This window comes from Pongo abelii, chromosome 5 (genome assembly GCF_028885655.2).
Source record: "Pongo abelii isolate AG06213 chromosome 5, NHGRI_mPonAbe1-v2.0_pri, whole genome shotgun sequence".
Lineage (NCBI taxonomy): Eukaryota > Metazoa > Chordata > Mammalia > Primates > Hominidae > Pongo > Pongo abelii.
This window is the reverse complement of record NC_071990.2, coordinates 156,519,436-156,543,778: the sequence shown is the minus strand read 5'-3', so window position 1 is coordinate 156,543,778 and position 24,343 is coordinate 156,519,436. Positions and strand designations below refer to the sequence as shown.

The 24,343-nt window shown below is 35.6% G+C and overlaps 1 protein-coding gene and 1 non-coding gene across 19 annotated transcripts in view; one reads left to right on the top strand and one right to left on the bottom strand.

Moving 5' to 3' along the window:
* The window catches only part of SCAF8 (SR-related CTD associated factor 8), a 229,923-nt gene that overhangs the window by 117,580 nt on the left and 88,000 nt on the right, over window positions 1–24,343 (bottom strand). For 11 of the 18 annotated variants that reach the window (XR_010140387.1, XR_010140388.1, XR_010140383.1 and 8 more), the window contains 5 exons: window positions 23,457–23,590; window positions 21,487–21,631; window positions 18,643–18,711; window positions 14,761–14,979; window positions 12,495–13,965 (listed from right to left, as the gene is read on the bottom strand). Coding sequence is in view for 11 of the 18 variants with exons in the window: in XM_063725069.1 (XP_063581139.1) it covers window positions 12,509–13,965; window positions 14,761–14,979; window positions 18,643–18,711; window positions 21,487–21,631; window positions 23,457–23,590 (2,024 nt within the window). In the remaining 7 variants the exon portion in view is untranslated. Of the gene's footprint in view, window positions 1–11,843; window positions 13,966–14,760; window positions 14,980–18,642; window positions 18,712–21,486; window positions 21,632–23,456; window positions 23,591–24,343 lie in introns of those variants that run through there. The other 7 variants (XM_024248032.3, XM_063725068.1, XM_054558363.2 and 4 more) reach the window with 1 other exon arrangement.
* LOC129060241 (U6 spliceosomal RNA) lies at window positions 20,598–20,701 on the top strand. Its single transcript, XR_008526785.1, has one exon. It is a non-coding gene; the product is annotated as a U6 spliceosomal RNA (small nuclear RNA).

Here is a 24,343-nt window from a genome sequence, read left to right as displayed (position 1 = left end):
AAGCTCAACTGATCTGCCCACTTCAGCCTCCCAAAGTCCTGGGATTACAGGCATGAGCCACCACCCTGCCCAGATGTCATTATACTAATGAAGACTGAGTTGTTCCTGATGAGAAAACGTATCAGTCTTCAACGATCCAGTTCTTGCTCTCCCTGTAAGTGGACTGAGGTGAAAATGGTTTGATAGTCTCTTGATCCGGAAAATGCCACAAAACCATGCAAATCAAGAGGTTCAAGTTGTCATGTTCACTCAAGAACACTTGTGAGAATGCCCAGGCCATTAAAGGTAGGCATATACAAAAAGATCCCCAAGTTATCCGAAAGATGTCACTTTATAGAAACAATGTGTACCATTTTGACATTACAGGGTGGAGTTGGTAGGTGTGCCCAGGCCAAACAGTGGGCTAGACACACGGTTGGTAGCCCAAAAAGAATGCTGAATTCTCCCTGAACATGTTTAAATACACAGGGAGTAATGCTGAACTCAAGGTTTAGATGTAAATTCTCTGGTCACTGAGCACATCCAGGTGAATCAAACACCCAAGATGTGCTAGCCACTGTCCTTTCAGAGCTCATGGTCAGATTCATTTGTATGTGAGCTCCCTCGGCTACATGGAGATGATCCTCGCTGGAAAGAAATTATTCCTAAACCACAATTGTTCTGTGGCTGCACAGAAAAAAAAAATATCCCAGAAGAAACTGAAGAAACAAAACTTACGACACAGGCATAAATTCAGAATAAAATATATGCATACATAAGTTAAAAAAAAAAAAAAAAAACCTAAATGCTAAGAATTTGGTAAACAGATGTGAGACTTATGCAGAGAAAGATGATACTGGTTTTAAGTTGTCTAATTCCTGAGAGAATACTCAAGGTACCATAATAAAAAAAAAAAAAGATCAAAAGAAAATCTACAAGGCTTACTTGAAGGTTCTTTTAAGGATAAAGTATAGAATACGCATATGCACGCATGCATATACGTGTATGTGTCTACACACACATGTATTTCCAACTATGAGCTATATTAGAATATTAGAAAATTATAATAGAAATATTAGATTAGAAAATTATAATATTAGAAATATTATAAATTCAAAATGTTAACCTAAAAATGTAAATAGCCAAGAGAGAAACAAAAGTAAAGTCAGATTACTCACTGAGCAATTAAAAGTCCTTATCATGAAAAATTAACCTGGCTCAGGCCAGGCATGGTGGCTCACATCTGTAATCCCAGCACTTTGGGAGACCGAGGTAGGCAGATCACTTGAGGTCAGGAGTTCGAGATCAGCCTGGCCAACATGCTGAAACTCCGTCTCTACTAAAAATACAAAAATTAGCTGGGCATGGTGGTGCACGCTTGTAATCCCAGCTACTCAACAGGCTGAGGCAAAAGAATCTCTTGAACCTGGGAGGCGGAGGTCACAGTGAGCCAAGATTGCACCACTGCACTCCAGCCTGGGCGACAGTATGAGACTCCACCTCAAAAAAAAAAAAAAAAATTAACCCTGCTCACCCATTCCCAGCTGGAATAGATGCTCTTGTTCAGTGTGCCTAGGCAGGTATTTTACAACCAACTAGACAAAAGGCAGTGTTGCATAATTACTTTCTTTTTCCACCAGGTCACCAACCACTTGAAGCCACAAAAAGGAATGAAGAGCTATCGTAACTGCTTAGAACAAAGGGAAAAGTAGCAAAGTATTCCTCTGGAAAAGCAAAAAAAACCCACAAAATACCTGAAAGGACTTAATGACTAACCACAAAGTGTTAGCCTCATTCAATTATCTGAATGCAGATATCATGACTGTGCAAGATATAGCTACACTATTCCTATATATCCTCTTAAAAAATCACTTCCATCTGATGTTTGGTGGCTTAGAAAAAAACTAAGGTCATACTCGTGTTTACAGTCACAGGATAACTACAATACTAACACAGCTAAAGAGGTTGGTTGGGACAAAATTATTTCTATAACTTGTAATGAACCCTCCCCCGCATCAGAATTTCTCCTTCATCCATTAACACACACACTCTACTATTAAGAGAAATGTGAGGGCAACAATATTATCCCCTAAAAAGTCCACCTGTTACATTTTTAAGCTCTGATAAGAAATTAAATGACTGCTTTACATTTAAAAGTTCAGATAAGTATCACTGTTGTGCTGCTCGTGGTTCCCACTGGGGCCAAGATCCCTACTGTTTTCCTAAACCGGCTATTATGAATGACTAGATTCCAGAATTAGAATATACATATCTAGAATCCCTACATTCCATAACCGCACAGATTTTGCTATCAGTGCTAGTTAAGTAAGTTCATTTCTCTCCCCAAATAGATATTTCTTTTAAGGTCTCAAATTTTATTCGACAGACTTTGGGATAAAATGGCTTTAAATATGCTTTTCAAATTCTCTGTATCATATGGGGAACAACAACAATCTAAAAATTGTCTAAATATGGTGTTTCATACAATGGACTGAGTCAGACACAATTTAAGGAAATGGTTAATTTATTTCAGTGATAACTTTTTTTATCATGAACATATTCATGGGAAAAAGATATCTAACTCTTTTTTCCATTTCAAAACAATCGGCCTCTTTCAAGTCCCATGGAAAAAATCTACTCTTAAAACTTTCCTACTTAATTGAATAAGAAAATCAGCTACACTGTCTTTAACCAGTAAATTATTACTATCTCGACATATTTAGACAATTAATGAAAGGAAGAAAACTTTCTAATCATTTTTCCTGAAATTAGATCACAGTCATCTCTCCATGACAGACCCACCATCTGGGACAACAGGAAGCATGCCAATAGCCTAGTGAATTAAACAGCTGTGTTTAAAGGTTGGTACTAAGGACCAGAAACACAAACAGAGCTCAAAAAGTTGAGGCTTTGGAGACAGAGCTATACAACTCTTTTTCCCCAAACTTTGGGTTGTATACTCAAATTTGCAAAAATAATTCCTTAATTGATCGCAATTAATCTACAACACTGACTTAGATGTCCCAGTCTCCATTAGCCATTACTGACAAAGCAACAGTGAATACCTATACAGTTCCACGTGCCAAGCAGTGTTTTAATTGCTTTGGTGCACTTCAAAAACAAAACAAAAACCAGAATTCTCCATTCAGATTTCTATATAGGTTATAGGGGGCCGGGCGCGGTAGCTCACACCTATAATCCCAGTACTTTGGGAGGCTGAGGTGGGCGGATCACAAGGTCAGGAGTTCGAGACCAGCCTGGCCAATATGGTGAAACTTCATCCCTACTAAAAATACAAAAATTAGTGGGACATGGTGGCACGCACCTGTAGTCCCAGCTACTTGGGAAGCTGAGGCAGAAGAACTGCTTGAACCCAGGAGGCGGAGGTTGCAGTGAACCGAGATCACGCCATTGCACTCCAGCCTGGGAGACAGAGCGAGACCATCTCAAAAAAAAAAAAAACAAAAAACAAAAAAAACACAAACTTTTGGGGTCCTTGTTAAAAGTCACCTACTTAGTAAGGACCTATATACTTATATAAGTTGGATTTCAGTCAGACCCAAAGCTGTTTTTTACTTAATCAAATAGATTTTGCTAGTTAATACTATGAGAAAATTTTAAAAAGTATTAAACTTCTAATAATATACAAAATATTGAACCAATTGGTTATTTGGTAAATAAAACAACCATTTCTAATATGACACTGAAATGGCAAAATGATAGTCACATTACACTAGGGAGAAAATTTTAATAAGCAGACAAAACAAAATGATAACATTGTCCATTCTTTCAAAGCACTGACATACAGAAGCGAAAAGATACAACAGTGCACATTTTCAGGGTAGCTATGTTTACTGAAGTCTAAAAATTTCTCCACCTTTAAAAGTCAGCATTATTTCTTGATGGAAGAAAAATACACAGTAACTGTTTTTTATGTAATACTAATATTATTGGGTTTTCTTTGCAAATTCCTTTAGTTCAAGTATTACTAAAGAAACATAAACATACGGACATTACAAATTCAGCTAAAAAACTAGGTAGTGCTGACTATCCTGTTTAATGGTAATATATGTATTAGGTATTTAAATTTGATTATTATAACACAAAATAATTTTAACATGGAATTTCTATAAAGATGTATTTTGTCACTCTACAGTGTGCCTGCCTCTTCCACTGTGTTTTTTTTAAGATGTTCGTCAATTTACCCAATTTTGTCATAGCTGTTATCAACTGAATTGTGTCCTCTCAACCCCAAAAATATACGTTAGAAGTCTTAACTACCATGTCTGAAAATGTAACCTTATTTGGAAATAAGGTCATGGTAGATGTAATTAAGATGAGATCACACTGGAATAGGGTAGGCTCCTAAATGAATATAACTGATGTCCTCATAAGCAGAAGAAAACTTGAACACAGACATGCGCAGAGGTAAGATGATGCAAAAACATATGAGGAAAGACAGCTGGGGGGTGATGGAGGCAGATATTGGAGTGATGCATCTACAAGCCAAGAACACCAAGGATTGCTGAGAACTGCCACAAGTTTGGAAGAGGTAAGGAAGGATTCTCCTCTAGAGCCTTCAGAGAGCATCGCCCTGCTGACACCTTGATTTTGGACTTCTGGCCTCTGGAATTGTGAGAGAATAAATGTTACGTTACCCATTTTCTTCTATGTTGTTACAGGAGGCCCAGGAAACTAATTACAAAGACCATCTATTAAAATCTACCATTCTAAAAAAGCATCTTTTAAGGTAAAGCATTGAAGTCAGCAAAACCTGGGTTCAAATACCTATGCAAATCAAGAGCTGTGTAACCAACCATAGGCATCTTTTGAGTTCGCCTCTTGTAAAGAAAAGATAACAAAGCCTACCACATAGGGTATTTCTGAAAATATATTTTGTAGAATGCCTGCCACACTACAGGTTCAAGTCTCTCCACCCTCAAAACCCTTCTCTCCTTGTAGTTAGAGTGCATTAAACCTATGGTCAAAGACTATTTTGCTAGCAAAAATATATGAAAACAGAAGGCTGTAATTAAAATATTCAATACTTTATTAAAAATACCCTTCTAAATGGAGTCCTTGATGGTTTTGCCAACTAAAAACCTATATCCTGACCCTTGGTATGACCGCAACGATATAAATGCAACCCTAAAGCAATTTTTATCACCACAGAATACCACCTCTTAAATAGCAGTTATCCTTTACACTTCTGAAGATTATTTAACACAAATTTTATTTTACTGAAACCCTCGCTAACGTATAAACTTAGTTCAGTAATAAACAGACTCATTATTAAAAAATGCTTGTTCACGTGCAAGAACATTTCATGTAATAATAAGCAAGATAATTACTTTTACGAAGATTAGTGGAAATATAACTCATAAACTTGATAAACACGTTCTCCAATGTGTGGATTAGGTAAGAATATGGCCACAATGGTCAGAGTCATCTGTCCAAGGACTCTTGAAAAAAGTTATCAAAGGCCAGCATCATGACATGCTGTGGATTAAACCTTATATGAATATAAAGTTTAGTGACCTGAATAGAAGACTTGAAAAAAAAAAAAAACGAAATCAGGTTATATATTCTAATAAGGTAAAAGAACTGTAAATTATCCACTGCCACTAAGGACAAAGACTAGTTTCTAAACTCTTCATATGAATGGAAGTGGTGAGTAAACACTAGCACTAAATGCTTACTACGTGTAAAAATAACTTTACACATTTTGTTTAATTCAAGCCATGGAATATTCCTAAAATAGGAGTTTTATGCACAAGAAAATGGTACTAAGTTTTAGTTATACATGCAGTGTATAAATGTTAAATTTTGGAAAGAAGCTGCCAAAACCAAATCCTAAAATATAAATTTGTAAGCAATCACTGGCTCTGCTTTACAAAGCATTTTAAAAGATATAAGCAGTTTTAAATTTTATTTAATTTGCAGGAAAAAGTGTATTCAAAAAGAAATCTTAACATAAATGCCTGCCTCCAAAATAGCCAGTTATTAAGAAATTTAAAAATATGCCATGGTATAACCTTAAGAAAAAAAAAATCATGCAAATAGGGGCCAGGTGCCTATAGGGGCTCACACCTATAATCCCAGCATGTTGGGAGGTGGAGGCGGAAGCAGAGGCAGAAGGGATCACTTGAGCCCAGGAAGAGTTCAAGGCTGCAGTGAGCTATGATCGCACCACTGCACTCCAGCCTGGATGACACAGCGAGATCCCATCTCAAGAAAGAAAACAAAAAAGAAAAAGAAAAAGAGAAAAGAAAAAGAAGGAAGGGAGATCTAAGAAAATCAAACAATTATTTAGCTATAGGAAAGGGAGATAGCCCGCTACATGTTTCTAACAATGAAAACAATTTAGTGGTTAACTGTGGCTGTAAACATGTGGCTGGTTGGGTTACGTTTTTCTGCATATACATTGCCTAATATCTGGTAAGTCTCTATCATGTCAGGTACTTTCTCTGATGGTACAAACTAATTTTTGAATCTGGTACACAGTGTTTAAATCTTCACTACAGTGAGTCTGCAAAGTAACTTAAATCTGTGTCTTGGGTCTCTCTTCAGAAAAATAGTGAAGTAATAACTACCTTATAGGACTGTCGTAAGGATTATATTGTGCAGGTAATACAATTATTCCAGTTCCTGTCACAGAGCATGTGTCCATTTAGTATTAGCTAATATTATCTTTAATAATAAAAATTTAGCCCTTCAGATTAGCTAATAACAAACGATGTTTAAAGGCTCAGTAACTTGTCCAAAGCCACACATCCAGCTACTGTTAAAGGCAGTTTTAAAAACCCAAGGGCAATAAAATTTGTGCTATTTTTAAAAGTGTTCCAATAATGTTAAGTCTTTCCATTCCTCTTAGTTTTCTTCCTCAACTGGTCATTTACAGAACAGAAAGCTTATTTCATAGACTTGAGGTAATTAAATGCTAGAAATGATGTCAGAAATAATCACTTAGTGAAGGGGCAGCAAATGACTTTCAATGCAAACAACAAATCCAATTGATGGTCCTTGCCTGGAATGATGGGGTCAAAAAGGAGCCTGGAGTGCTCTATGAGAAGGATTTGGAGGCTAATTCTGAGAAAGGCAGAAAAATAAAACAAAACAATGATGGCTGCCCACAGGGGTGGGGATGGAAGTCGGGGGAGAGGGTAGGGAACGAACACAGGACAACCAGGTGCTATATTTCCACCATTGCTATTCAAATACAATATACTTAAACTATCTATTGAGCTCCACGCAAAAACACCCTCAATAACTGAGGCATCTAATGTCTCCCATACAATATGAAATTAGCCCGTTAGCACAATTCTATCCCTTGATATACAATATATATTTTACAAATTACTTAGAATATTGTTCTGTGTCTTGAATAAACTTTAGAACAAGAAGCCCGAGTCATTCTAAGTGTACATATGGGAGTAACAGAGCCTGATGAAAAAGGAGGAACTTAAGTGGAGGGGATGAAAAATGCCTAAGCAAAGCTCATGCCCAAATAATTCACTGATTTGCATTAGTTTTGACATGCATATCTAAGTAGTCTTACTAATAACATTGCTTCTAGACCCTGAACACCTACAATATTGTTCCAAAGAGATTCTTTCTATAATCAAAACATTTAATTACATGTATCAAGTAAATTTTCCTTGAGGTATTCCATTAAAAAATGGAATACCTTTTTTTTTCCACTTGCGTAAAAAAAAATACTTCCCTACAAAACCATCTCATATGCTTCCTGCCATCCCTTTCTTCCTATAACTCATCTTTAGATTAATGCTTAAATTTAGGCTGTGATAACTGACTTCTCTACTTTTGAATCATCCTTCAACACCAACTGCCACAGTTAACTGTATGCTTTGTTGAAACACTAAACATAATTTCATGTAACTAAAATATTTGGATTTTTAAAAATGTTAAGAATCTCAAGTGTATGGTATAATAAAGATGTACATATTTTAATATATCTAAAATGGTGGTATGTGGGAATTTAAAAAACCATATATACACAGGAAGGTGCATGTATGCATATATTTTATATATATATTTATCACCCTCAGGAGATTCTGTATTAGTAAGTTTGTGGTGACCACCCTCTACTCCCCATACCCCCACCAAAACATTTTCAGAGAGCTCCACAGGTGCTTCTGTTACACATTTCCTGCCTGAGGACCAGAGAGAGAGGACATCTCAAATTGCTTTCAATATTTATGTGCCCATATTTAAAGTATGCCTTTCCACCAAAAAAAAAAACAATCTGGGCCCTTAATTTTAAGTTCTAGTTTTAGAAAGTTTTGCTGGATATCAAGATACCTTGTTTATAAATCTTCCATTAAAAATTATAATAATCAATATTTCTCCTCAGAAGTAATAAATTTTCAGTATCTACAATTTGTTAAGTTTGAAAGATATCATATATAAAACCACAGCATGAACAATATTAAGATTTATAATTCTGTCACGCCATGACTACTTAAAATAATTTAGACCTTTATTTTGCTTTATTTAAAAATGAATATAAAGATACTTGCCTTTCTATATATTATGTAAGTAAAATATTTTTAAAGAGAAATATGTTAAAGTTTTCTTTGTAAGTTAAAAGCCAAGTATTTTATTAATATAGCTCCCAATAAAGTAATGATGATGAAGGCACATAAGGTATAACAAAGTTTTAATATTAGAATCTTCTTGTTCATTAAAGGTTGTGCCCATCTCATATATAAATATATATTATATATATAATCTGTTAGATATATATTTGTTAGATATCTAATATATATACACAGAACAGAAAGCTTACTAGATATCTAAAGCTTATTAGATATCATATATATTAGACATAATAATGAGGAAAAACAAAAAATATTCTCTAAATCACTTGAGGTGATATGTGTGTGTGTGTATGAAAGTTTAGACTGGGATGGGTGGCGGTGGTTCACACCTGTAATCCCAGCACTTTGGGAGGCTGCGGTGGGCAGATCACGAGGTCAGGAGATCGAGACCATCCTGACCTACACGGTGAAACCCTGTCTCTACTAAAAATACAAAAAAAATTAGCCGGGGCGTGGTGGCAGGTGCCTGTAGTCCCAGCTACTTGGGAGGCTGAGGCAAGAGAATGGCCTGAACCTGGGAGGCGGAGCTTGCAGTGAGCGGAGATCACGCCACTGCACTCCAGCCTGGGCGACAGAGCGAGACTCCATCTCAAAAAAAAAAAAAAAAAAAAATGTTTAGACTGGTAGAAAATTTATTCAAATTAACTGAGTAACAGTAATGTTCATATATTCTCACTAAACTGAAAGTCCATTTCAATAATAAATACTGTATTTATTTGACACTAAGAAACTTTACATTTATCTCTGAATTAGGAATGTATCTATAATCACTAGCATGCCATATTAGCAGCATTTTCTATTTCTGAATGGTGTTTCTTACAATCCATGGCACCTTATATCCCACGAAATACAGTGTTTATTTAAAAAGCACTTTTTCAAATTAAAAAGATGACTTCTCCTTTTTAAATTTACAAAACGTCCCCTAATCCCCAAACAACCCTAAATGTGTGGTTCCTTAAACTATAATCTTTTATATGAGTGAAAAATGGCAAATAAATTTAATGAAGAAACTAAACTCTCAGGACAAAAGGAACTGGTCTGGTAAGAATGCAATAGCTTAAATAATGAATGCACTTTTATCTATTAAATATTATATGGAGTTACTTCCAGAGTTTTAAGTAATTTCACACTTCTAGTATTTTCATCTTCCAATACTTTCAAATTATTTGTCTACCCTTTATTGAAATAAAATTAAAATAAAGGAACATATGATGCAGATTACTCTGCTGTAAAGTAAGTTTCTATCAGTGTATGCATTTACGCTAAGAACACAAGCTAATGTTTAATGAAATGTTTAAATACAGATAAAAATTTAAGAATCAGTGGTTCTGTTCGCTAATACTGCAGAAAGGCATATCATTCTAACATGTCACAAATTAAAACACTACGTGATTTAGTGTCTAGATATCACTGCAACACTTCAAACCAGTGTATTAAAGTGGTTAGGTTACTCCTTGCACATTTCTAATTGCTAGTATTCTAGTGACAGAATTGTGATCAAAAGCATAAAAAATGTGATAGGTCCTATGCCAAATTTATCAAAGTAAGATAATTAACTTTTCTCTCCATCATTTAAAAAATGGCAAATGCAATTATGAGTTTTGAAAATTCCGAATGAGGATAATCTCCTTTCACTTAAATTCTATACAACAAAAAACAAGGACAAAGAACAAGCACATGATAATTTCTTTTAACTATTTTAAAAGAGTGTCATCACACATTTCCAAGATTGGTTTCTAGATACGGTACTGATAACTGGTTAGGTAACTTTCACCACTAGAATCTTCAAACCAGTGCAATGCTTGTACATTTTTTTTTTTCAAGTATACACATGAAGGCCCAACAGTGATAAGCAGCTTGGCATCAAAAATCACTAGAAAGTCTCATGCTTTTTATCGCTACTTAATCCAAGTGACTGTCACTTAATTTTAATAATGGTAAACACAACTAAACTAGTTTGAGAGAAATCTCAGCCAATATAATTTCCTTAAGGGCAAGGCCAATATTTCCTGAACATTAAAACTTTGTACCCATGTAATAGTTTTTCCTCATTACCCTAAGGAAAAAAGAGCTGAAACCAACTCAAATTATTGATTGAATTGAATTACCTTGGAAGTAAATACCATTGAAATATTTTTACTCTTTACTTTTCTAAATAACAAAATAAATACTGTACTATCTCTGTTCAGAACTTGTAAGAAGTCTTTCATTTTTGACCAGGAACCTTAAAGTTCTTATAGCTCTCTAGGTCATCAGAGGGAGGCAAGACCAATCCAATTTTAAATGTCTGGTGTGTTCTATCATTTTTTGGAGCTATCTTTGCTTAGAAATTTTAGATAAACAGAGCAAATGATGAATTGCTGGTAAGGCACTGGAAACAAAATGACTACTCATAGAACCAAATAAAAGCCTTCCATTAGAAACTAAAAAACACCAATGGTTTTATATCTGTGTATATAAGTAAAACCTAAAAGAGAACAAACAGCAAATAAAAATTAAAAGCAAAAGCAAAAACAAACAGGAAGCCAACCCCCACTTTTTTTCCTACTCAGTTTACCTTGGTGGCTACAGTGTTACCCAGAGCCCTACAAAACACATGATGGGTATTATGTTCCTGGTATACATATTAATGTCTTTAAGTCCACCGGCACCACTACACATTTTGTGCAATTAAGAAATTAACTTCAGGCACGTGACCAGTGAGTACTTTAGTGTCAGTACTATCTATGCAGAATAGCAAATATAGTGTGAAACAAAGCAATGCAAGTAGTTATGTGAAATTTGGCTCCATGCTAACTCTGGCTTCATGCTTACCTATATTAAAAATAGAACTGCGAAACTACCAATGTATCTCTTTATAATATCTCTTATTTTACCTTCATCAAGACTAAGAGCTTTAACTATAACCCATGTTAATTAGCCAGATTTCTCCAATATTCTACCAGATTTAAAAGAATATTTTATTATCTAAACTTTTTCAACTTTCTATTTTCTCTGTATGTGCATGAAGATGGACATACAGAGAAACAGAAAAAAACTACATGACTTCCACAATAAACATACACAGATATTATACACATACTGAGGAGGCTGCATGATTTTTATATCAAAGTACATGCTTTTTCCACCACATAGTTCATTGTTGTTATGATAGAAAGCTTTTGCAAAAAATAAGCACATGCTAATAATAATTCAAGGTTTTAAGAATTTATAGGTTAAAAAAATACAATTCCTAGAACACTGTTATCAAACAAATAAGTTTTATTGGCATCTAAAAACAAAATTCACCCAACATTGAAACGTACTTTAATATTTATGTTGTTGTTTTCTTGTTTCTTTTTTACTCACTGCAGTATGAGGAACAAATCACAAACACTTACTTTGGAGAAACAGAGACCATAGTGTAGATTTTACAAAATCACTTTTTAAAATCTCTGTATTGTGCTCCTCAAATACCTAGAGCCAGTCTTTGCATAAAATATCACAGCTTTATCTATAACCTTAAAATTCTGCAGCAGCCTAAAGATATGGATAAGATATACCACCACTTGCTATTCTGAAATATATCTATTACCATATCCAACCTAATGATAGTTATCTAAAAAATTCTTTCTTCCATAGGAAGTCTCTGACAAGCTGTTATTCATTTCCTTGACGTTAAAAGAATCTGGGGCCAACATTTATATTTTATCAGAAAAAATAAAAAAAAAGTTTACCTACCATGTTCATATTAAGAACAATGTCTATACAAGTCAGTTGTACAATTATTTTAAGAGAAAGGTGAACATGAACATCAGATTAACTTAATTCTGGCAGACAAAAGTGAACAACTATGGTCCAGTCAGCCATTATCTATTACAGAGAGATGACAACTTTACAAAAGGTATCTTTTACCTACTGAGTGATGATTATGTCCCCTCAGTTTCTGTGCTTTCTACCACTGGTTCACTTTCTACATCAGCAACTGTGTCACTCTTCTCCTTGTTTATGTCATTTGAAGATGTCAGTTTTTCATAAAGTTCAGGATCATTCTGTACTGGTATAGGTGGTGGCTGAGCATGTCTCTCTGTATTTTCACCATTAACCTGAGGCACATTATCACCTTTTCGTTGAGAAGTGGCCCCTTCAAAATAATCAAAAACTCGAGCATGAGGAGGGGGAACCCAAGTGTTTTGAATTCTGTCTCGTCCAAGACGATTTCCATTCATTTCTCTGCAGAAATCAAAATCTCTGTCATCCCTATCCCTTTGCCTCTCCCAGGGTCTTCTGCGGTCATCAAAATCTCTGTGAACTTCTTGTCCAAATCCTCGGTTCCAAGGACCACTTCTAGGATCAAATCGATAGTTTCCAGACCGAAATCTACCTCTTTCTTCATGTAAGCCTTTTGGACCACTATAGACTGGTAGAACCCGATGCTCTCTCTCATCAAAATCTCCTCTATGCCCCCAGGGCTTCTCTGGATTAAAGCCAAAGTGGTCTCTTCGACCAAGATGATCTATACCTGGCCTCACAAGATTCTCTCTTATATCTACAGGAGGTCTTCCAAAATGATCCCTACCATCTAGTGGAGGCCGTCCAGGACCTTCTCTTGGATCTATAGGCCGCCCAACCACATCTCTAACATCCACAGGGGGAGGTCTACTAATGCTTTCCCTGGTTTCTATAGGAGGAAACCGGTAATCTCTATCTCCTTCCTGTTGAATGTTATCATTCCCAAGTGGTATCCTTTTTTCTGGGTTAGTAACATTGTCTACGCTTTGTCTTCCAGGAGGTAAAAAAGGTCTTTCTGGTTGACTAAAAATATCTCCTGGAGGAAAAGGTCCACGGGGTGGTGGATGAAGAGCTGAATCAAGTACCGATGGGGGTGGGATTCCCCGTTGGGGTGGAATTCCAGGCTGTATTAAAGGGAATCTTGGCCCAGGTGCCTGTGGTATTAGTCCTGGACGAATGTCTAACATTGGTATTGTGGGCATCCTTTGATTAGGGATACTCAAGGGGGGTAAGTTTTGAGGTCCAGCTGGTGGCTGTGTTCCCAGAAGTCCAGAAGTATTTGGAACATTTGGTGGCTGTACTCCTACAAGTCCAGAATTGTTAGGTATATTTGGGGGTAGCACTCCCAAAAGTCCAGAACTATTTGACACACTGGGTGGCTGTATTCCCAATATTCCAGAGTTATTTAGAATATTTGGTGGTTGGGCTGCAATAATCCCAGAACTACTGGAAACATTAGATGGCCGGACCCCAAGAATTTCAGAATTACTTGATACATTTGGTCTTTGGACTCCCAGAATTCCAGAATTGCTTGTCACATTTGGCGGCTGTCCTCCTAAAATTGCAGCATTACTTGAAATATCATTTGGAATCACTAAAAAAAAAGAGAGAAAAAACTCAAAATAACTGTCAAAAGTTTCCAATAATTTTAGACTAATCAGCTGCTTGTATCCCCCAATAATCAAGGTACATTAGTTACTACATGAAATCTTTTTAAGTTAAACAGAAATGTCAGGTATTATACTGATTTTCCACCTTTAATGAAAGCCTTTCTAAACCATAATTCTTTTTTTTTTTTTTTTTTTTTTTTAAAGAACAGGAGTGGTGGTTTAAAAGGCTTTAGGACAGGAAAGAAAGGAAAGGAAAGTACGCTTGGAAGAGACCCAAACAGGCATCAACCAAACAGGTATCAAGGTCAAGTGCCTCTAAACCATAATTCTTAATGTACCAACAGTGAGACCATAGAAAAAGGACTTACTGCTTTCAAACACCATATTTATCTTCTAGAGCTAGATGGGTAATACCTATTAGAAGTAAGTTCCCGATAGAAGTTACTCACACCCAATACTTGTTCATTTTTATCTTCCTATAAGTATACAGATTTTGTGCAATATTATTTTGACAACACACTGAAGTAATCCCAATAGGACAAAAAAAAAGGGGTGGTGGTGTGAGGGTCTTAATGGAAATGTATTGAAATCTAGATTATCCTGAACAGAAGGCCACTTTTTCAAATAGAAATTTTAGGACATAGTGATCTCTTTTAAAAAAAAGTGCAACATTTCAGCATCTGTAGATTGAAGTGGTTACAAACGCATGCCACCCCAGAATTAAACACCAAATACAGAGAAGGCAACCTCTTTTTTTAAATTTTATTATGATTATTTACCTGATCTGGTGTTTTCACCAGAAGAAATCTGGTGGTCTATAAGATGAGGTACTTTTTCTTCAGGCTCTGCCTGTTTAGTTGGAGCATTAAAAACATTTCCAGCTGGCAGAGCGGAAGTAGCAAGATTGCTGGCAACAGAACCGCCTGGTATAACAAGGCTACCAAATCCAACATCTTTCACAGTTTCCGGTGTCATGGATAATGACGGCTGCACTAAAGCTGTTTAAAGAGGAGAAAAATATATTTCAGATTTAATGAGTCAATTCATGTGCTAAGTTTTCTGGCAATTTGAGTATTTAATTTAATGGCATCTCTGTATTACTAAGCACATTATATAATAACCAATGCTCAAATGACAAAAGGAGTCATCACGAATAGGCTAAATTACATTTAGAAAGCTTTATCCAAAAATAGGGAAAACTAACAATTTTCAGAAATATTTCACCAAAAATGTTAAGACCAGCACTCAAAAAAAGTAAATTCTAGTAACAAAAAAATTGATAATTTTCTAGGAATGCCAGATTAAGTGAATGTCTAAACATACAGAAATGACTAGTGCAGACTGAAATGTATGAGCATGAAAATCTGCCCAATCCCCCTGCAATTACAATGTACTAGGGTCCTAACATTCATTTAACATTACCTTTTGTCAGATGAAGTTAGAAACTCATCAGATGAGAATACATACGGTGGACTACAAATATGAAGCTATAAACTTTCCATCTTAAAGAATGGGTAGAAATATCCCTAAGTGCATTTGTCACACATATTAAAAAACACAACCAGAGGAATACAAAATAATTACACAATTAAAACTTTTAGTCCAATATGTCACTTACAATACCGTAAAATCATACTTGGAGAACTTAGGAAATGTTTTATCTTCATATGTAACTCTAGATTACCTGAACAAACTGTTAGCATACAACAGAGCTACAAAAATAAAAACACCTGTGGTCATGCACAAGAATTAAGAGAATTAAATGAGACAGCAAAGGCAATTTGGATAGCATCTGGCACACAACTATTTCTCTTTTTCCATTAACTGACTGCAAATTTTCCAAAATTATTGAACTAGGAAAAAACTGGGAAGTTGGCTCTAGGGTAAGCCTCTGTGAATAGTGAATTCAGAAATGACTTCTGAACACTTTGTCTAATTTTCAGAAAGAATAAACAATTCTTCCTAATGAACCAACAACAACAAAAAGAACTTTTAAACCTATCTTCTTCTTGAGACAGAGTCTCGCTCGGTTGCCAGGCTAGAGTGCAGTAGTGTGATCTCGGCTCACTGCAACCTCCACCTCCTGGGTTCAAGTGATTCTCCTGCCTCAGCCTCCCGAGTAGCTGGGATTACAGGTGTGTGCCACCACACCTGGCTAAGTTTTGTATTTTTAGTGGAAACGGGGTTTCACCATGTTGGCCAGGCTGGTCTGAAACTCCTGACCTCGACTGATCCACCCACCTCAGCCTCCCAAAGTACTGAGATTACAGGCATCAGCCACCATGCCTGGCCAAATTTTAAAGCTATGTACACACTGAAAGGGAGAAAAAGTTTAAGAATACAAGGAAAATGAATTAGATATCAAAAGTTAAAATCTTTATATCTCACATACACTCTTCAGGTCTAATTTCTGAGGTAGGCTTGCCTGAATTACTAAAGGTTTTTTCAGAAGTTTGGAGAATTACTGTAGATAAAGAGTAACTAGAATGAAAAAATTATTAAAAGGGTATATTTAGCATTTCTGTAATGTCCAATGATAGGAAAAAGGAAATGAATAAATGTCCATTTCATTACTTTTGAAATGTCTATTCTAGTAAAGAAAATACAGATAACAAAACCAAGTAAGCTAGAGTGTATATCCCATAAAAATGTAAAAAAAAAAAAAAAAATCACTTATGAAACTGGCACCACAACTACAAAGAAAAGATTTATTTCAGGTAACCCTGATAAACAGTAATTTGATTATACATTTTTTATTAAACTTTTAGGTTCAGGGGTACATGTGCAGGTTCGTTATATAGGTAAACTTGTGTTTGTTATATAGGTTACTCATGTTAACAAACAAATATTTATAGATACCTGCACATGTACCCCTAGTTATGATTATACACCTTTGGGATAAAAAAAGTGGCAGAAAAATCTTAGTGTCTCATCTGGTAGCCTTGTTGGCAGTAACACTACTTTCAAACTACTATGTGTATGTTTATATTGTACGAAAATGAAAGGCAATCATGTTACTGTTTTCAGTATATGAGAACACAAGCAAATATAAAAATCAAAGTAGCTAATTTAATAATAGTTCATATTCATTTTTTTCTGTTCAAAATGCACATTTTCTAGTTTTGTCCACTAAAAATTCCTAGACTCGATGAAAACCCAAGAGCAAAATGAGAATCTAGTACCCAGACTGAATTCTCTAGATACCGTACCCCAACTGGAAAAATGGCTGATTCTCAGATTGGAGGGAGGAAAACACAAGATTTGTCTGGGATATACTGGGCCAAAAAGCTAAGTAGCTCTCAAAACTAATGTGACAAGGAGGCAACACAGGTCTCCCACCGTCCAAAGATGAAACACTTTGCGCTTCAAAAAAAAAAAAAAAAAAAAAAAAATGCAACTGACTAGAAGTAAAAATCCATTAATCCATAAATACTAAAGAAACTGAAGGAGAAAAAAAAACGGAGAGAGGGACAAGGGAGGAGAAGATGAGGAGAAATAAGAGAAATCTCTCTTCGGTCACTGGGTATCACTGGAAATACCTATAGATCTCATGACTCTGAGAAATGGCAATTAAAGAAAAAAATAGCATCTACCCTGACTTTCCTGTACAAACCACACTTCAAGGTAACTAAGTACCATTACCTGATTAAGGAAAACTTTTTCTTCATTTAAGTTAAGAAATATGGAAGGAATTATACATTTAGAAAGATCACCACTCTGCAACTAATAAACAGTAGATCTAAGAAACAATGATCAACGGATGAAAGGAAATGTTTTTAATGACCAGGTTCCACTGTTCCACTGAATGTTCTGATCAATCTTAACATCATTAAAAGGGGAACAAAACACCAAGAGTGAATCAAAATGCAAACTAAGGACTTTGGGTGATAATGATTTGTCAATATAGGCTGGCTAAGTGTAATATACGTACCACTCTGGTGGAGGACGTTTATAATGAGAGCCTGTGCATGTGTAGTGGGTGGGGGTTTATAGGAATCCTCTGTACTTTTGGCTCCATTTTGCTGTGAAGCTAAAAAACTGCTCTAAACAATTAAGTTTTACACCGCCTCCCCTGCTCCAAAAAAGGTGTAGGGCAGGAGGACAAAAAGGCACTGCCTTTTTGTGATAGATAATACCAATCCTACAGCATTTTGCTTCTCAAGTATTCTTGCTAAAACAGGTGAACCGGAATCTAAGCAAGCCTTTGGTGCTAACTTCCATTTTACAGGAAATGCAAAGACAGTAATTTCAGTACCACAAAGAAGCAAAAAACCAAATCCATTATTTAAGCTCTTATATACAGAATGAGCTGTTTCTTCAACAAGTCACGAAGCATTAAGAAAAGGAAGGGAGGACTGGGGCAGGACTGCGCTAACATTAAGACATTTAATACACATAGCAAAACAAAAAACACACAAATAGGATGAGAGGACCTTCTCTGAATTTTGACTAAAATAAAACCAATCATAAGAGTTTAAGACAACCAAGCAAATTTAAGTAAGAACTGTCATTTACCGTTAGTATTTTAGAAATTATCTAACATGCATTTGTCTTAAAGTTTTCATAATAAAAATATTAACGGTAATTCACAAGAATGAGAAATCACACACTAAAATTAACACTACCATGAATAAAGAAAACTCTAAAAGTAGAAAACTTACATGTTGGTACTACTGGTGGAATCGTAGGGGGTGGTACAACAGGTGGGGGAACTGGAGGCGGCATGAAACCTACATGGAAAAAAAAACCCAAAAAAATAGCACAAGAAAAATTACTTATTTTAAATCAAAGATTCCAATAGCTACAAATGAAACTTCATATTCTTAAAATGGACTACAACCTCATATTTATATATATATTTTCTATTTTAAAAATGGCTTTTATATACGCTGCCTTATTTGATACCTAATAAGCTAGGTAAAGCAAAGAGATCCTGATTTATGAGAACATCCTATTTATTTACTCATTCAAGTCCCATAGCATGCTCTATGGTGCTGTAAAATCAAAGATTAATAGGAGCCAGGTAAACTGTTTATATATATGCCATTTTATTTATTTGATACGTGTGTTTACTCACTAGATCAAAATATTTCCGTTAACTTTGGATAACACTATATTATGTTTTAAGCACTGAAGTAAATCTTCAATTTAATATTGGCTTTTTAATGATTTCAATTAAATTATTAATTTTAGATACCAAGTCTATGTTTCCCAAGCTGGTCTCAAACTCCTGCGCTCAAACAATCCTGCTACTTCAGCCTCCCGAGTAGCTGGGACCAGAAGCACACACCATGGCGCTCAGCTTCTTAATCATTTTAAATATCACACTATAAATTTGCTTCTTTGCATTTTTTGAAATATAAAGCTACCATTACATTCAACTAGAAAATAGTGACTAAAATAATTTTAAACTATAAAATCTACTTTGGTATTCAAGGTTTGTTCCTCCTCTCACAATCCTGATTGTAACTAAATTTTGTGGTAAATTATATGATACACATATTTAATTTTATTTTTAATAAAATTTACCTTTTGTACATTTTAAAAAATGGCTAAAAATAAGGAAAGAATAAAAATACATGATTTTTCAACAAATTAATAACAATGACTTTATAAAGCCTATATGGTTATGATTTTTGAAATAATCACTTAAAAATATCTTCTGAAATATTTAATTTTGAAATCACAAATACAGAAAATTAACAAACGTTTCAATATTTAAAATAGTTATTAAAATCTGTATCAATTTCCAATTACACATTAAACTGTAATTTAGAACATTTACATGACCTATAAATTCCAACCATTCTCAAATTTATTTTTTAGTCTTGCTAAAAACTCTACCCAACATCTAAGAACTTAAGTTACAGAAGTCAACATACTGTATTTCTTCTAATATGCAAATAATTCATGAATTCAAATACATTTTGTTTAATTTGGAAAAACTATATATATATTGTTTTGACCTAATAAACTTTGATAACAAAATTCTTGAATTAGAGTTTCTAGGTAAAAACTATAACTTAAATGCATATCTCATCAATATGTGTATATAATTGCTTATATAGTTTAAGATGGAGCTTTTAGGCCGGGCACGGTGGCTCATACCTGTAATTCCAGCACTTTGGGAGGTTGAAGTGGGAAGATCACTTGCTTCCAGGAGTTCACAAGTATCTCCCCATCATTCTAACCTAACCTCCCATGGTCTAATAATAAAAGCTTTTTTTTTTTTTTTTTTGAGACAGGGTCTCACTCTGTCACCCATGCTGGAGTGTAGTGGTGCGAACACAGTTCACTGTAGCCTCCACCTCCTGGGCTCAAGCCTCCTGAGTAGCTGGGACTACAGGTGTGTACCACCTCGCCTGGCTACTTTCTTATTTTTTGTACAGACAGGGTGTCACTCTGTTCCTGGGCTGGGCTTGCGCTCCTGCACCCAAGCGATCCTCCCACCTCAACCTCCCAAAGTGCTGGGATTACAGGTGTGAGCTACCACGCCCGGCCTAAAAGCTCTATCTTAAACTATATACTTAAGTTGTGTTTAAGTAATCTATAGTTTTTACCTGGAAAACCTAATTCAAGAAACTTTTTTTTTGTTTATCAGTAATTTATTAGGTCAGTACTTGCTTTGGCAGCACATACACTAAAACTGGAATGATACAGAGATTAGCATGGCTCTTGTGCAAGGATGACACATAAATTTGTGAAGTGTTCCATATTTAAAGAATAAAAATAATATATTAGGTCAAAACAAAGTATTACAAATTCAATTAGCCTTTTAAATATAATTTCTAATGTCAAAATGGAGCCTACTGATTCTTAAGAGAGACAATGCAAATTTTCTGATGAAATGCTGATAATTATTAGAGAACTTTCATATAAAAACTGCAACAGAAATTTTACATTAAGAGTAATAATTCTTTTTTTTTCCACCTTTTTTCTTTTTGAGACTAAGTAATTGCTCTGTTACCCAGGCTGGAGCGCAGTGGTGCGATCTTGGCTCACTGCAACCTCTGCCTACCAGGTTCAAACCATTCTCCTGCCTCAGCCTCCCGAGTAGCTGGAATTACAGACCTGCACCACGCCGTCTAGCTAATTTTTGTATTTTTAGTACAGATGGGATTTCACCATGTTGGCCAGGCTGGTCTCAAACTCCCGACCTCAAGTGATCTGCCCGCCTTGGCCTCCCTAAGTGCTGGGATTACAGACGTGAGCCACCATGCCTGGCCATGGTTTTCAATTATTCTAAAGAAACTCCATTTTTCTCTGTCAGTGCTGCTTCTCCCACCAATCTGCATCCTGAGAAAAAGTTAGAAAATAAAATTCTCTGGCGCCTACCACAGACCGAGTAAAGCAAAAACAGTGGAGGCTGGGCCCAGCAATCTGTGCTTTAACAAGCCTATGCATGCCAAGGTCTCAGAACCACTGCTCTATGGTATTTAAATCTGGAAGAAGAACTTAAATGATAATCTAAATAGAGTTCAAATATTAAAACAAAAATTCCTTACCAGGTGGTGGTTGTGAAGGGTTAAAACTTGCTCTTAAAAAAGGAGGTGGAGGGATTGGACTGAATCCAGGAGGAGGAACCGGCATCGACACAGGAAATGCTGGTGGGACTAAACTAACTGTAGGCACGGCTGGCGCCACTGGAATCTTTTGTGGATAGACAAAAAAGTTCACTCATCAGTTTATTCACCTGCATCTTGGAACAACTAAAGGCAAATTATTCTATTTCTCTTTCAGGATGGTAACAAATACTATTAAAAAGGGTTTTATGCCCCCCTTTTTGTATACTTGCAAGTGAACCTACTTAGGGTAAAAACAAGGCAATGTTATTCAACAGATAGTTTTTACCTGGAGATTATGAATTTGATCTTACATTCAAGTGATGTAAACTAATGGTCACCTAGTTCAACACTGAATATTATGCTCCATTTTAAACTGCCATCTCCCACTCAGTAATACCTGTTATGCAACCTAACCACCATTAGGAAGCATGTCAATAACAGCTTTAGAATGGCTCAAATTTCTCATATATTTCCTAATCCTAGCATAAGTACCTTTTACTCACTCTAGGTAAAAGTCACAAGTATTCATCTGCACCACAGCTTTACCTCTCTTGTAAATTTCACATTACATCAAGTGTCTATTCAACATCCCAATTGTGCTGACAGAAAGATACTTCTACCTAACAACACGTATGAAACAACTGATTTTCCAGTCGTCCTTCCCAAAAGAACTCTTCTCACAGTCTTTCCCCGTCTCAGATAATGGTAACTCTATCTTTCCAACTTATTGGACCAGAAACCTTGCCTCTGCTTTTGCTCATAATAACCCCAAATCCAATCGTACTAGGAAAAGTCCTGTTGGCTACAACACCTTCAAAATATACCTAGTATCTGACCATTTCTCATTACCTCCACTATTTTCTCATTACCTCCAGTGCAATAGACACTCCAGAAGTCTATTCTGAGCCACCACCAGCTCTCATCTGGATTGCTACAACTGTCTTTTAACTGGTCTCCCTGCTCAAAGCTCACTACAGCCTATTCTCAAAATAGTAAACTCCTCTGCTCAAAATAGTCAAAATAGTCACTCCTCTGCTCAAAATCCTCCAACGACTCCTCATCTTTCTCTATCTCTTTTTGTCACATGTAAAGACCCACCATCCATCTTATTCCAAGTGAAAGCCCAAGTCCTTAGAGAGGACTGGCTTTATTCTAGCCCACTTAACACTCCTGGACCACACCAACCATATTCCTGGTGTGGGACCTTTGCACTGGTTGTTGCCTCTGAACAGAATGTTCTTTATCAGATATCCACATGGTTAATTCCCTTAGAGCTTTTAAGTCATTGCTCAAATTTCTCATTCTCAATTAGGTCTATCCTCACCATTCTATTTAAAACAGATCAGCCTTACGCTACCTTTTTCCTTCCATAGGATCTCATAATCATATTTATTTTACATTTTCTGTCACCACTATTGAGAATAAAAGCTCCAAAAGGGCAGAGATTTGTGGGGGTTTTTCACTGATACCTAGAAGAGTGAGTGTCACAGAGCCAGTACTCAATAAATATTTGTTCAATAAACAAACATATTTAAATATGAATGACATCATTTCTAAAAATAATTTTTCAAAAAATCTTAATCAAACTCATTAAAATAACTTACTGTTCTATCAATTTGACTCCTCAGAAAAACATGAACCTAAAAAAATCCTCGGAGTTTTCAGAAACAATATTTCCATATTTACCTTTATTTTAAACCTAAGGTGTTTAGCACAATGATACCACGGCATTAGCAGACTTTTTTTTTTTCTTAAAGAGATTTAAAAGAAATATTCTTTTCCCTAACACTACTGACAAACATTTATTCTGATATGGAGATTTTAATTCCGGTTTTATAAAGTAAATACATGATTAAAAACAGAAATGTAAAACACCACAAGAAAAAAAAAAAACCCACTTCAACACTAACCTGCAACATAGCAACAGGAGGAGGGAAAACCTCTGCCTGGGTTGTGACTACTGTCTCCTTTTCAACTGGAGTTGGGCTCTGAGTTGTCTGGACCGTCTCTTTAACAGGTTCTGAGCTTTTCACAGTTTCCCACTCTAAACAAAATATTTGAAATTGATTTCCTTTGGATAGCTGCAACTTTTCATTTTCTTCTTTGTATTCATTTATTTCACATCTAAATCCTTCATCTACCTTGGCACATCTTTAAGATATATCCACAACTGTAGGTGCCACTCTAGATTTCTGCCCAGATTAATGATTAGGATACTACGGAGTTCAAAAAAACCATGACACATGAGACACAAAGGAAAGACACTAAAATATTTCATCTAAAGAAAACACTTAGAGGGGATACAATAGATATGTATCTCAATGGCTGGCTGATATAAGAGGAACTAACCGTACTCAATTTTTTATCACAAAATACAACAAAGGAAGACCAACTAGGAGAGTATTAATCCAATACAATAAAATCCTTCTGAAAACACAGCTATGCAAAAAGAGAACAAAGAAGCTCTAATGGTTCCTCTCTCATGCTTCTCCATCTCATTCAAAGTAAAGATCAAGTAAGACAAATAAGATTTACATTACTTTGCCCCTCTGTACCCATCTGCCTTGATCTCCTACTACTCATTCCTCACTCACTCTGCGCAAGCTATAATGGTCTTCTTATTTTTGAATACAAACATGGTACTTGCTGTTCCCTTCATATAGAATGCTCTGGCTGCATGCCTTACCCTTTCGACTATCACATTCTCCATTAGATCTTCTACAACCACATAAAAACTGCAATACCTCCCACACCCACACTGCCCATCTCCCTTCCCTGATTTTTTTCTTAGAACTTA